Raw genomic sequence first — 15,671 nt, 5'->3', positions numbered from 1 at the left:
GAATAATTACTAAGGAAAGAGAAGTCCTGGATTCTTGCATAGAGCAGGAGATGGGGAAAATATAAGAAGATTACCAAATCAATGTCAATGAATTAACCTGATGCACTTCATAATTTGTTTATTTTAAAGTAATTGTATGCTACATATTCAAACAATGGAACACTATACAGCAACGAGACTGAACAAGCTAAAACCACATGCAGTAATATGGATGTGTCACAAATATAATGTTGAATGAAAGAAGCCAGATACAAAATAGTACATACTATATGGTTACATTTATATAAAGTATCCAAACAAACAAAACTATTCTATTTTGTTAGAAGTCAGTATAGTGGGAACTAGTGCCTGAAAGGGAACACAGAGAGACCTTCCATGGTGGTTTTCTGTTTCATAATCTGGGTGCAAGATCACATGGGTGTGTTCAATTTGTGAAAATTCTTCAAACAGTACATTTAAGCATTGTACAGTTTGTGTCTTACATGTCAATTAAAAGTTCAAAAAATACTAAGTGTTTAAAGGGGTAATTTTCTTTAATTGCTTTGAAAAATGTTTTAAGGTCTAAAGAAAACTCATCTATTTTTCAACACAGATTTTTGCTAAATAATTATAATATTTGACATAAATGAACCTAGAAAATCTTCTGTTTATGAAAGGAGAAGACATCAAAGATTGTAAGGAGTTGTGAAAAATGAAAATTAGTCAGTGGCAAAAGAGATATAATGCACTTTCTGATTACCAATTCTGGGAGATTGCTTATGGAGAAAATGGCTAAGCTACAAAGAAACAAATTACAAATATTTGTTAAATATATTTTTCTGGAACAAGAAAATAACTAGTGTTTCCAACTTCTTTGAGAAGATTAGAAACATGATTTTAAAAGCTAATGAGCAATAAGGCCATATAGAAATAAACTTTATTTTTAACTTTAAGAATTAAATGCAGCAGTGACTTCAGTAAAATTAATAATTAAGTTATTTAGTTGTTAATGAATTGATCTTAATCAGAGGATTATAGTAATTAAGAATAAGTTCTATGAACTAATTGGCTAAATTATAGTTCTGCCATATGTATAGAGAAATAAGTGTTTCTTTTCCTGACAACCAACTGGTTTCTGGGCCAAGATATTTCCATCGATGTGCCAGATTTCTCCTTAACCTCTTTAATCTCAAATGAAGCATATTTTCTATTTGCATGGCACTTAAAACTACAAAAATGCTCTGAGATAATTAGCCCAGTTTTACAGATGTGGAAATCGAAGCTTAGCAATGTTAAGTGATTTGCCCATGATGATATATCTTGCATATATTTTGAAACAAGGTGTTTGGATTCCAAATCAAGTACTCTTTCCACTATCAGGATACCACTTGTAAAAGAGCCATAAAGTAAGAAAGTGGGTCTGTCTTGGATCTGTCCAAGAGGTTTTAATAAAACTACGCTTAACTGTGTAGTTCTGCCTAATGGACATTTTCACTTCAGGGTTCTTCAGAACACAATCATGCCAGGGTTGCAGTTGTGTGCACCCACATCAGTAACAACAGGTTGTTGATATTTCGTTTGGATTGACAATCTTAATTTGTTAGAAATAAGTATTTTATGTGGTTTAATTTTGTCTCCCATTTTCTTTGATTGTAGTTCTCCAGAACAGAAAGACAGATGGCTCTCTCTCCTTCAGAGGTATTTTTTCCAGTATATACATATATTTTAATCTTTAAGTTGTAGTTGAATGAATTAAATTTTTCTCTGCAGGGATGTGCCCCAAACTATCCCCCTTTGCCTTAGTAGAAATTGTTCATTTGTCCTCAAAATAAGCTGTTTAGACTGTACACTAGCAACTACTTACTGTAAATAATGTTCTGTCATTACGTGTATTTCTTTCTTACTAGGAAGGAGAACACTGAGGTCTGCTTAGATCATTCTAGACAGAAATTAGTCAGTAATCTCTCCCATCTCTTTTGGTGTCTCCAACCTACCATGTGGAGCTAACAGTTTCCTCAAAACATGTATTAAGTTTCCATACATGGAGGTTTTCTGCTGAGGACCTCAAAATTCAATTATTTTACCTACCTTTGAGCGTTAAGACTAAAATGGTCAATTGAGGTTCATCTCTTATTCCCATAGTCCTTCCCTGCTCTCCTTTCCCAAGCATGGAGACGACCAAGATATATACTGCACTGGAGAGCTCAATGAGAGATAAAAGGCCATTGTTTTGGATTTGCTCTAGTAAAGTATTTTATGTGCTCCTGTACTTATCACTAAGATTCTGGGCCTGTCCAGAGAAGGTAGGGAAGCTTTGAGGATAAAACACCACCCAGAGGTGCCTTAACCTGACTGTACTTCTCAAGCCTTAGTTGAAATGGATCTCCTCTTCTTTTTTGTGCCCATGCCTAATGTCCTGAGAATTTTTAAAAATTTTGTTCCAACCCATAATGTAATCTGACTTTGCTGAGTCTCTCCATCTGTCTTTTAAAAAATAGCATATAAGTATATTGAAAATATTAGCAAAATAGATTGATTTAAAAATAAGCCATTGGCAAAATCCATCTGACTCAGTGTTGTTTTGGGTTGTTGTTGCATTTGATTAGATACATCAATCTAGAGAAAGAGAAGGACTACCCGAAGAGCATTCCCCTCAAAATCTTCGCCAAGGACATTGGGAATTGTGCCTATGTAAGTGTTTCTAAGCCAGAAAATTAAATTCCAAGTCCCTGCATAAGGTAGAACACCATGGATAAAAAGAGAGACAGGCAGGCAGACAGACAGACAGTCTGTGTATGTGCTGTGGAAGGTAGGCATTTAGAAATACCATTATGAGAAAGTGCATTTTCTGGGGTATCTGTGTATCTTTGTTCATATGAAAAGTAACCCTAGAGAAAACGAAGCAAGAGAAATTCATATTAATTACAGTATTTAACATTTACACTTGGAAAGAATATTGCCTGTCGGATGTCTCTTTCCTCCCTCTGGCATTAATGTTTCTCTGGATCCTTTCAGTAGCAGCTGCAGAGACTTGTAGTAAAGACATTTCTACAAGGAGATATTTCCTATTAGTATTAAGCACTTTTTTCCAACTTGTCACTTCTTAAGTAGAGAGTGGGTTTTGGAAAGTTCTTCATTCTTTGAGTTTTTAAGTATTGAATTCCTCAGGTTAATAAATGGATGAGCTGGGAGAGATAACATTTTTAATGGATCAGCATATTCTACCTCATGGTTTTTATCATTTTGGTCAATAAAAATTAAGTTTGTTTAGCCCTAGTTATTATGTGGAATTTCATGACTGAAATATCATGCCAAGATGTTATCAATGATGCACAAAATGGAAATGAATATTTTTATGATACTGTGGTTTGCCACACTTCCTAGCAGCCCTAGATCACACAGAATAGTTTTGTGTGTGGAAAAATATGTAGTACAAAACAGTTACGTTTTGGGCAAAAGTCATGCAAATGTTCTGACATGAGTGCTAGATGTCACTGCCTGAGGGAAATGCTCAAATGTGTATGCTATGAGACTACAGACATCTTATGTAGCAAAGTAAAGAGGAAAAAACACCACTGTTTTTCGCCGGCTTTGATTCAGTTGTTATGGCAGTTGGTTACATTCAGGATTTTCATGGAAAAACCCTTGAATTTTTTCCAACACTTTCAGTGTATGGAAAGTGTGTGCTTGAGAAGGGACTGGTTTTGGAAAAGAAGACGAGATTGGTTGAATTGGATGCTCTGTTTTATCACTAGTACCCTGGTTAAAGGCCATGATGATATGACACACTGTCCTTTGCTCTCTAAGTTGTTTCGTGGAAAGAGTCTCCTTTCAGGGAGCCCTGCTTGCAGAGTGATTCCCCCCAAATAGCAGTGCATGTATGAGAAGCATTCTTTATCCTTGGCCTCTAGTTATGCACAACCTGTTAGTGAATTCTGCTAATATGGGGAAAAAATAGCCACATTCTCGGTTTTGTCTCTTTATTTTATTTGTTTACTAGGCAAGGAACACTTATCTGCTAAAATTCATTTGTTTTGTCTACCCAAGAGGCATGCAGGAAAAAAAAACCACATCCTATAATTATTATTTTGAACATATATACCTAATATTAAGAAAAAGCATTATCTTAGAAACCAGGTACATTGGGAGTGGTTATTAGTATTACAGGATAGATCCTTCACTTTACAAAAGACTTTATAGAGTGTTTCTTTAAATTAAATGAAAGGGTTTTCAGACTCAAAAGAAAAAAGCAGAAGCCTTTCATGATATTCTTTCTCAAGTTAAAGCCCAGTATGTGAAACATCTCTGCCATTCTGGTAGAAGACAAACACTGAGGCTTCCCTGTTCATTTCTGAGATACTTTTGCTTAATCCTTAGAGCTATAAGGAACACCATTTAAAATCAGTTAACAAACTTGAGGCAATTTGTCATGTCAAGTAATAGGCTTATAGAGAATAAATACCGTAGTGGAGAGATAAGTGATGAGTTATCAGTAGATTTCACTTAGCTTTATTTTTAGATCATTTTGTTTCCGTTTATGTTCCTTATTTGTGCCATTTAAGCCTTATCAGGGACACAGCACTAATTGCTCATTTATCCAATAATTATAATATGTAAAACCTACCCTATGTGCATAGTAAATATTTCTTTTTTAATTTTTATTTTATCTTGGAGTATAGTTGATTAACAATATTGTGTTAGTTTCAGGTGTACAGCAAAGTGATTCAGTTACACAGTACATATACATGTATCTATACTTTTTCAAATTCTTTTCTCATTTAGGTTATTACAGAGTATTGGGCAGAGTTCCTTGTGCTATACAGTATGTCCTTGTTGGTTATCTATTTTAAATATAGCAGTGTGTACATGTCAATCCCAAACTCCCAATATTTCTTTTTTGATAGCATAGCATTGTCTTATATTTAAATAATGTCTATTTAGAGTTCAGTTACCTCTATAGATATCTCGGAATCTCGTTAATTCCATTTATCTTTCTTGTGAACTCTTTATTTTTAAATAGTAATTTCTCAATGTAGTTTAGCATTTAGCATAGGGCTATTATAGATACCCTATTCAGTGGCAGAGTTGGTAACGGAATTGAGCTTTCTAAAATTTTCAATTTGTTTGCTAGGCTCATTGGTTTTAAGGCCTCTAAAGATTTCAACAACGAAAATCTCAGCAGCCACGGTGCCTGACATACAGAAAGTTCTCAATAAATAGTGGGGGGGTTTTTAAAGATGTCTTTTGTAACCATTTCTTACTCTGATTTTACCTGAATTGACTTTACCATACAAAGAAATGAAAACCCACGCTGTGAAAACAGTACTCAGAAAGAAATAGAAAGTAATCTAATGCTCTCCCTTTTTAACTGCACAATGCTTATTGGAAATAGTCATGGACATGATGCAGAGGGCCAACCTCACTGATTTTTTTTGTTTGTTTGATTGGGAGGGTGGTCCTGTCTCTCTGAAATATAGTTATTCTTTTTATTTCTGGCTTAAGTTCTTATATTTTTGAGTCATATATTCTTTATTTTAAGAGGAAGAGATATTTTATTAAAAGGCATAATATATAATGTAATGAAAGTAAATTATCAAGGGTTTGTGTTCTACTTAAGTTGTGCTTTACTCTGTCAACACTTGAAATCAGGATTTGCCTATGGATAATCACTTGACAATAATTATTTGTTCACCTGTTTTAAAATTCTTTATTTATAGCTGTATTTCTTATTTCTTTTTTTTCCACAGTCTAAAACTATAACAGTAACGAATTCAGATACAGCAAATGAAGTTATCAACATGTCACTGCCAATGCTAGGGATAACTGTAAGTTACTCTGCTAGATATTCATAATTAAAAACAAACCTTGATACTTTGATTCTTATAAATATTATCCCTTCCATCATAAGACAGCTGCTTATTAGAGATACCAGTCATATTTTGTCCCCAGAAATGTAGAAAATAAGGACAGTAAAGTTTTTTATTCTTTTTGAGGGTTTTGTTTTGTTTTGTTTTTAATTGAAGTGTAGTTGAATTACAACATTGTTGGGTTGGCCAAAAAGTGTGTTTGGTTTTTTCAGTAACATCGTATGGAAAAACCCGAACTAACTTTTTGGCCAATCTAATAGTTTCAGGTGTACAACATAGTGATTTGATGTTTTTATAGATTATACTGCATATAAAGTTATTATAAAATATTGGCTATATTCCCTGTGCTGTACATTACATCCATGTATCTTATTTATTTTATACCTAGTAGTTTATATCTCATAATCCCCTTCACCTATCTTGCCTTTCCTCCTACCCTACAACTCATTGGTAACACTAGTTCTCTGTATGTCTGTTTCTGTTTTGTTATATCTGTTTGTTTGTTTTATTTTTTAGAAGCTACATATAAATGAATATATACAGTATTTGTCTTTCTCTAGTCTATCCATGTTGTTGCAAATGACAAAATTTTCATTCTTATTTATGGCTGAGTAGTATTCCACTATACATACACACACACACACGCACACAAATACACACACACACCACATATTCTTCATCCATTTATCTGTTGATTGACACTTGGGTTGCTTCAATATCTTGGATATTATAAATAATGCCACTGTGAACATTGGGGTGTGTGTATCTTTTCAAATTAGTGTTTTTGTTTTCTTTGGATATATTCCCAGGAGTGGAATGGCTGGATCTTATGGTAATTCTATTTTTAGGTTTTTGAGGAACCTCCATACTATTTTCCACAAGGGCTGTACCAATTTACATTCTCACCAATAATGTACAAGGGTTCCCTTTATCTACATCCTTGAAAATATTTGTTACTTGTGGTTGTTTTGATGATAGCCATTCTTAAAGGTGTGAGGTAATATCTCATTGTTTTCATTTACATTTCTCTGATAATTAGCGATGTTGAGCATCTTTTCATGTGCCTGTTAGCTAGCCATCTGTAAGTCATCTTTGGAAAAATATCTATTCAGGTCTTCTGCCATTTTAGGATTGGATTGTTTGGTTTTATATTGAGTTGTATGAGCTGTTTAAACATTTTGGATATTAACCCCTTGTCGGTCATATCATTTGCAAATATCTTCTCCCATTCTGTAGGTTGTCTTCTTGTTTTGTCAGTGGTCTCCTTTGCTATGTAAAATCTTTTACTTTAATTATGTCTCATTTCTTTATTTTTGCTTTTATTTGTTTTTCCTTGGGAGATAGATGCAAAAAAAATATTGTTACTGTTTATGTCAAAAAGTGTTCTGCCTGTGTTCTCTTCTAGGAGTTTTATGGTTTCCAGTCTTAACATTTAGGCCTTTAATCCATTTTGACTTTATTTTTGTACATGGTAGGGGAAATATTCTAATTTCAGTTTTTATGTGCAACTGTCTGGTTTTCCCATTACCACTATTGAAGAGACTTTATTTTCTCCATTGTATACTTTTTCCTCCTTTATTGTAGATTAATTGACCATATACATGTGGGTTTATTTCTGGGTTCTCTATTCTGTTTCATTAATATATGTGTCTGTTTTTGTGCCAGTATCATACTGTTTTGATTACTGTAGCTTTGTAGTATCATTTGAAGCCAGGGAGCATGATACCTCCAGCTTTGTTCTTTTTTCTCAAGAATGCTTTGGCTATTTGGGGGTATTTCATGGTTCCATACAAATTTTAGGATTATTTGTTCTAGTTCTGTGAAAAATGTCATGGGTATTTTGATAGGGATTGAATTAAATATCAGTTGCTTTAGGTAGTATGGACATTTTAACAATATTAATCCTTCCAATCAATGAACATGAGTTATCTTTCCATTTATGTGTCTCATGTTTGGTTTCTTTATTAATGTTTTATAATTTTCAGAGTATAGGGCTTTTGCCTAGGACAGAAAAGTCTTAATATTAGCTTAATATTGAGTGCTCTTCTTCCACTCCCATTTTATAACCTGTGTGAACTGAAAAGCATAATAAGATTAGACTATAATTTTAGAGAGATAATAATATGCATTTTAATTTTATATGCTATACATATACCGTTAGGGGTTTTTTTGGTATAAAAACCTCCCTCCCCCCTTCTCACTTGTCACTATATGACTATTCTTTCCCTATCTCCTCTCCTGATTCTTCCTCCTTACCTAATTATTCACTTACCCCAAGAGTCAATCAGTCTTAGGATGATGAATTCTGAAGGATTTGCTCTACAGTAGAATTTTTACATAAAGAACATATAGCTAATAACCATATTCACTGGCTGCAGGTCCAGAGGATAAGGCAGATGGTACCTCCTATTGAATCTGTAAATTTAAAAGTAAGCTTTGAATTAGATCATGGATTTAAAGATTTTTAGTATGGACACCACATTTTCCCCAGTTTTGCTTTCAGCTTCTGCTTCTTTCTGTTTCATGGGGCAATGATGAGTTTTCGAAATTTTATTAATAGGGAAGATTGGGATGTTTGAGGATGAGGTAGGGAAAAAGAATTGGAAAGTTCTCATGTCCTCCCTACCAGTATATAAAAACCACACAGTAGGTACTTGTATTAAAGGGAATGACTTTCAGAAGGATGGAACTAAAGGAAGCACTTGAACAACACCATTTCTTGAGTGAGATTCTCTATAAGTATGCAAACATGGTGTTACTAAGATGTGACATAACATATATTTAAGATATGCCATAGTCTTAACTGTATTTCAGTTTGCTTTTACACATTGCTATTATAAGCCCTTAAGAACTCAGGGCAACCACAATTTAGAATAATAAATCTGATTTATTTTAGTGAAATTTAATAATATATTTAAGATGTAAATAAATATATATGCACTGAGTAAAGCAGGCACCTCTGCATTGATTTCTAAGCTTATATAATTATACATTGGAAGAGAATGAGCAGTTTAAGGGAAGGAAGAGAGATTAATTAATGACATGACTCATTTTCTTATTTATGCTTTCCTTTTGGATAAAGTGATCAATCTCATCATACCAAAAATATTTCTGTTCAATATAATTAGGAACTGAGGCTGTTTGGTTGTACTGTTCTAAGGGATTATTAAGGTGTTTTCAGACACTACAAAAAAAAAAGAAATGATCACTGTTAGATTGCTCTTCCTGTTTGCAATAAAAAATTTTTTGACTAGGGGATAGTGAAGGAAGTGAGAGAGTAGGGGAGGGTATTGGGAGGGCTAATCTCCTAGCCAGGAACCTCCATTATAAGGTCAGGGTCCTGATTTTTAATCAGAAGATAAAGGCAAGAATATTAAATATTGTCAGTCTGTTGTAATTTCATTTAAAACATTTTTGCTTTATCTTCTAGAGGATACAGCAAAGTCTGTATAATTTAGTATTATTTCTTTCAAGTGGGAGTTTCAATATTGCTGAGTTGTAATTCTGCTAGTGAACAGTTTCATTGTTCCCCGTAACTGGGCCTATTCTCTAGACAGAATTCTTGTCCTTTCTGTCCCTAGGCCTGGACTTGCCCAAAATAAAGCCAGTGTGGATTGTGCCAGCTACCTGTCTCCTCTCCTCAAAGCCCGTTGGTCATTCTTCTTCCACTCAGAAGCAGCTAAGCTAATAATCAACTTTTGAGACTTTACTTTTTCATCACAGACACAGCAGTGTAGTGGCTTTCTGGATAACAAGGTTGCCTTTGCAGGGACATGTTGGAGATTAAGTCCAATATTCTCTGAGAAGTTTAGAGATAGCAGAAGGCAGGACTCTGAAGAAGATAGATTTACCTTTTAGAAAACCAGGAAGTTTCTGCTTACTTTTTAAAAAGGCATATATATGATTTCATATTCTGTGGGCTACCCATAATAGTGAGGGCCTAACTCTATTGCAGTTCATGGATCCCTAGTCATCCCTAGGGAAAAAGGGCAGGACTCCTTAGTCCTCTGTTGGGGATTAGAGAGGGAGAGATGGTTTGTAGGAATCAGCACTGCCATCTTCAAAGGCCATATCCACCCCCATGTACCTCAAAAGTATTTATAGTGTCCCTGGTTTTTCTTTTTTGCAAAACATAAAATTGCCAAAAAAAATATCCTCATTCATTTACCAAATGTGAAAGAATTATTGTTAATTCTTTATCTCCAAGGGCTCTGAGAGAGAATACCAGTTATGGGTCAATTCTGGCAAAGAAGAGGCACCATACCCACTTATTGGTAAGTTTCTATGAAAATATAAGATAGGATTGATTGTGTTTTCATTATAATTCTAAATGTCTCAGAGAATTGGTCATATGGTCCTAAATTTCAATACTATTAAATATTAATCTTCTATAATATTCATATATTAATTTAATAAATATCAAATATTTCCTATGTGCCAGACAAATACTATCTCTTCTTTCAAGAAGCTAATGATATAGTTTGGAAGAGAAATGTAAATTTTCTTCTTTTTTTGTCACTTTACAAAAGCACTATCTTGTCAACCTTTTTAAATTTTTTTCCAAAATAAAGCAATATGTATTGGTATTCCTTTTTCCCTATATATTTATTTTTCATATTTAGTTTTTGAATTCCCTGTTCCCTTTCCTACCTACTACTTGTCTCTATGGAAGACTATCTGTAATCCAATCATGCCTCAATCTATCAATATCAGTGAGTATTTAACACCTGCCCTGCACCCAGCACTTTCCTAGGCATTATAAAGACAATGAAATTAAACCATTTAGATTCTTAGTTAGTCTTCACTGACTAACTTAGCAATAACTACTACTTTACTAACTACTTTGCTACTTCTCTAGTCAAATTTTCCAGCATTTGTTTTGAAAAATTATTGGTAAATAGGTTACATCTTCACCTTATTTAAATCATTTAGTTAAAAAATATTCTTGATCAGTGAGGCCATTCAGTGTAGTTAACAGAAATAAAGCAATTACAATAAGGGACAGTATCTGTAGCAGATCTTGAGATGATGACATTGATGATTGACGGTGATGAAGATGATTTCTGTTAATAATTTTTAAATGCTTACTATCCTGCCAGGATTGGGCAAAGCATATCATATGAGTTATCTCATGGAATCCTTTCAGTTACCTGTGAGATCACTACTGTGTAATTCAGGTTTCAAATAATCTGAATAATCTAAAACCAAACTTTTCTATGAAATGTATATTCTCAGACTTAAAGTAAAGCAAGTCATTGTGTACATGGCGGGGACAAAATTCACTGCATTTCCAGTTTCTTAATGTTGTCATTTTTGTAAAAGTCAATGAGCAACAATTAAAGCTGTGTTTAAAAACCGAATGAGTACATAAAATAATTGTTTTAATAAAATATATTAATTTAATTAAAACTATATAGATGGTAACTCTCAGATGCAGGAGGGAAGGGATGCGGGAACAGATGTATATGTATGACTGATTCACTTTGTTATAAAGCAGAAACTAATAAAAAATGAAAAAAAATACATGGGACACGGGACATGATTGTTACTTAGCAACCATTCTCCATTGCGTATTTTAACATGCCTTGCAAACTTCAATTGTAGATTAGCTATTGGCTATTTTGATAAATTGATTTTTCTTTATTGCTGTCATGGAAGTCCTTTTTTTACCTTAATCCCTGCAAGTTGCTATAGAACTTGATGTTAATGGAACATTGACATTGTATGCCTATGCCAGATGGAAAGGAAATGGAAGAGTTCACTGAATTACATTCAGTGATAAATCAGGAATAGAAGAGAATTTACCCTCTTTAAAACGTAAACTAAGTCTATGGCATAATGGTACGTGAGGATTAATTTTTAAAATGCAATTACTTAAGAGTACTAAAGAGCAAAAAATCATGTTGCAGTCAGATGTCCAGGGTTTAGTTTTTCTAGTTTGAAAATTCCTTTTTGAACCTTGTCTCTTTTTCTAATACCCTGCAGTCTTTCTTCTAATTATTGCCTATGAATAACAACCTCAGAGGGCAGTGGTGGGAGGGAAGCGTAAATCAAACAAACCAGTCCTAATGAGTCTTGAGTAACTCTAATTATATAACTAGTAAACAGTATAAAATGTCTTTTTCAGAAAGATATCTTGTGTTGAATAATAGTAATAATAGTGATGCTTGAAATATATAGTTTTCTGCCCTTATTATTTAAATAATATTAACTACTAATGTTTACTTATTTAATCCTTATAATGCTGTGTGATAGGTAGGGTAAATATTATAAATCAGAGGTCAAGGATTGGCTGAAGATTTACAGATATAGTTAGTGTCAAAGGAGAAACTAGAATACCTTTAAATACTCTCAGATGTGAACATAGGAAAAGTCAACATTATGCAACTTAAAGACAATCTGTGCATTCCCAAACAAGATATTCTTTAAAGATTTTTTTCCTCTTTGGTTTTTTTTTTTTCTCCCCTCTCCAAAATAAAAGACCACTCTGGTTGGGCTGCTGCATTATGCACTGGTCTCCAACTGTAAGAGTGTGCATGGTGATCATTAAGTCAAAAAAAAGGATTATTTATGCCAAAAGTCCCAGGAGCAAATTGCAGTACATTCCAGTATGTAGCACACACGCTCTTGGTGTCAGTCAGCCTAAAGTCTATGTTTAGATTTCTTCTCTGTGTAGGGCATGAATATCCTTATGGAATTAAAATGAGCCATCTTCGAGACACTGCACTCCTGACGCAGGGATCAAAGGACTCCCCCACACCTTCCAACTTCCAAGAGCCCTTCCTCATGGAACAGCTGCCCCGAGAGATGCAATGCCAGTTCATCCTGAAGCCCAGCCGCCTGGCTGTGGCCCAGCAGCTGAGTGGTGAGTTTTCTCCTCCCTTGTAGAGCCTTTTTTTAGCAAAACTTTTCATTCCTGAAAGCAAAGTTTTCAAAGTTCTTTGCCTTTATACAGACAAAGACCCAAACTTCCAGCCAAATGAAGTATTTTTTCTTTTGAATTTGCTAAGTGTTTTGAAAGGAAAGATGGAGTTTTAGAAGATGGTTTTATAAATCAGCAGTAGGAGTGACTGACTTGTAATCAGCAGTTACTGACTGCAGTAGAGTCTGTTCCTTCTTTCTTCACTATTCTTTCCCCTTTAACCTATGCCCACTGCAGAGTCAAAGGCACCAGGCAGTACTGCAGGTGCTTCAATGCTTTCTTTGTACTGTAATACATTGCATTGTGTGTTCCCCCTAAATGGTCACATTATAAAAAGGAGGCTGTCAGTGATGGGTGTCAGGAGACTCTGATGCCCTACCTGGATCCTGGTACTGGTAAGTATGTTAAGATTAAGATGATTTCCACAGAAATCTCTCCTTTGTCTACTAATCTATTCTGATCCCTGTGAACGTAACCATCCCTTACCCACACCATAATAAAGACTCCAGAATGATAAAAGTGATATTCAACAAAGGACCATCATTAATTACCCTAACCCAAGTTTGAGCTTTATGCCCTCAGTCTGAGAATAAATTGTGTAGAAAATAGAAGAAAATATATCACACCAAAAAGTGTGAGTGGGGTAATAGAAAATTGATGCTGAATATTTGTAGCTGCCTTTGTCAATTTGAACAAACTGGGGGACCCAGTGAATAGTGGCCATTGTTTTATACTCATCCCCCCACACATGCATGTCCAACCCTGTCACTTTCTGTTGATGACCTAGCCTCACACTTTATACTTTATTGAAGTCATTGGTCAGAACTCCCTGATCTTGCTAACACCAGCTATAAAAACTTATCTTACATTTGCACTAGTCCTCCTCTCTCCTGCAGTGGTAAATTGAGGTTTTGAACCCTAAGGCTATTTACTCACATCTTTGGACCATTTGGGAGGGGTATTATATAGATGTTATAGTTTTCCATCCAGTAAAATGTGAGCTCCATGAAGGCAGAGAGTTTGGTCTGTTTTGTTTACTGCTATATTGCCAGCACCTGGAACAGTGTCTGAATATATAAAAAAGCATCCATTAAATATTTGTTGAATTAATTTATTAATAGGTCTGTTGTTAGTATTCATTAAAGATATAAAGGGAATGTTGCCTTTATAATTAAGCTGAGGAGAATAATATTTTACTCTTCTACTTTTATACTTATGTTTTTCAAAATTGTTTCTCTGGGTCCCTCGTCAATAAAATAAAATAAATATATTTTAATTAATTGGACCAAAATAATCAGAGATCAAGAATCCTAAGGGTCTTACCCAGTTTTGCCAACGACCTGCTTATTAAATTGTAGGCATCCTCTACTTATTAATCCTCTGTTTCTCCCTGTTAAAAGTTAAGATAATAATGGTTGCAGCTGTAAGATGATTCATGATAAATGGGATCAGGGATGGAGTAACTATAGACCAATGGTGACAACCTACCTGTGTAGCTAAAAAATTAACAGATGAACCAGTTTTGTATTTTTTTAATACAGGGGATTTTGGTGAACAACTGCTTTGGAAACCACTGACTTAGATCAGGGATCAACAGACTTTCTCTGTAAGGGACCAGGTAATAAAATTTGCAAGTCAGCAGACAAAATTGAGGCTATTACGTAGGTACTTACATAACAAGAGAAAAATTTCCACAAATTTTTCACTGATGATGTTCAATATGTAGTAGTAATTGAGTACCGTTTTATGTAATACACATATACATACTAATGAGAAGAATTGAATTCTTTTTCGGAAATAACATTTTGCTTAATTGGGGTTCAAAATTAATATTCCTATGATAACAATTGAATGCAAAATGTTCTGATCTGTAATGAGATTTTATATATTTCATGATCTTTGAAAATATCTTTTCACACAGATAGGTACTGCCAAACACTAATATATCATTCTACAAGCATAAAATTTTAATTGAGCATATTCCTCTCTTTGGAGGCATTTGTAGAATTTTGTTAGATTCCTCCTTTGATATTTGCCTTTTGGCATGTTGTTTCATTGCAAATTAATCACTTCCAATTGAAGGTTAGGTGGAAGTTAAAGGATTTTGGAATATGGAAATTTCTTTTTGTACAGTTCAGTTGCACAAATGATTTTGAAACATAGAAAATTCCTGTCACTTGCATTAAGGTTGGTAAATACTGCTGGAACTGTAGTCTGAGCCCAGGAAATACATCTGCTATAAGTTTTTATGGAAATGGAGATCTCGCTTCTTGTTTTAACTTTAGACAGGAGGAGAAGGGTAAAAGTAGCTTGACATTACTTGTCCATTAAATGTCTTAAATGTCAAATTAGTGTTTTTGTTTTCTTCAGATAATTACCCAGAAATGGAAATGCTGCATCCTATGGTTGTACTATTTTTAGTTTATTGAGGAACCTCCATACTGTTTTCCATAGTGACTGCACCAAATTACATTCCCATCAACAGTGCACATGAGGTTTCCCTTTCTCCACATCTTCACCAACACTTGTCATTTTTTGTCATTTTGATAATAGCCATTCTAACAAGTGTGAGTTGATATCTCATTGTGGTTTTGATTTGCATTTCTCTAATGATTAGTGATGTTGAAAATCTTTACATATGCCTATTGGCCATCTGCATTTCCTCTTTGGAAAACTGTCTTTTCAGGTCCTCTGCCCATTTTTTAAATCAGGTTGCTTGATTTTTTGCTATTGAGTTGTATGAGTTCTTTATATATTTTGGATGTTAACCCCTTATCAGATACATGATTTGCAAATATTTTCCCCCATTCAGTAAATTGATTTTCTATTTTGTTGATGGGTTCCTTTGCTGTGCAGGGACTTTTTAGTTTGACGTAGTCTTTTGTTTATTTTTGCTTTTGTTG

The 15,671-nt window shown here is 34.2% G+C and overlaps 1 protein-coding gene across 2 annotated transcripts in view; it reads left to right on the top strand.

Moving 5' to 3' along the window:
• Positions 1-15,671, top strand: part of ARHGAP20 (Rho GTPase activating protein 20) — a 147,681-nt gene that overhangs the window by 107,069 nt on the left and 24,941 nt on the right. For both annotated transcript variants that reach the window (XM_082628716.1, XM_082628715.1), the window contains exons 5-9: positions 1,636-1,677; positions 2,586-2,670; positions 5,727-5,804; positions 10,054-10,120; positions 12,523-12,711. In XM_082628716.1, the coding sequence (XP_082484842.1) occupies positions 1,636-1,677; positions 2,586-2,670; positions 5,727-5,804; positions 10,054-10,120; positions 12,523-12,711 (461 nt within the window). The remainder of the gene's footprint in view (positions 1-1,635; positions 1,678-2,585; positions 2,671-5,726; positions 5,805-10,053; positions 10,121-12,522; positions 12,712-15,671) is intronic.

The sequence above is a fragment of the Mesoplodon mirus genome (assembly GCF_964341445.2).
Source record: "Mesoplodon mirus genome assembly, chromosome: 7".
In the NCBI taxonomy this organism is placed as follows: domain Eukaryota; kingdom Metazoa; phylum Chordata; class Mammalia; order Artiodactyla; family Ziphiidae; genus Mesoplodon; species Mesoplodon mirus.
Note: the sequence above shows the minus strand (reverse complement) of the source record. Positions and strands in the feature narration are given on the sequence as shown.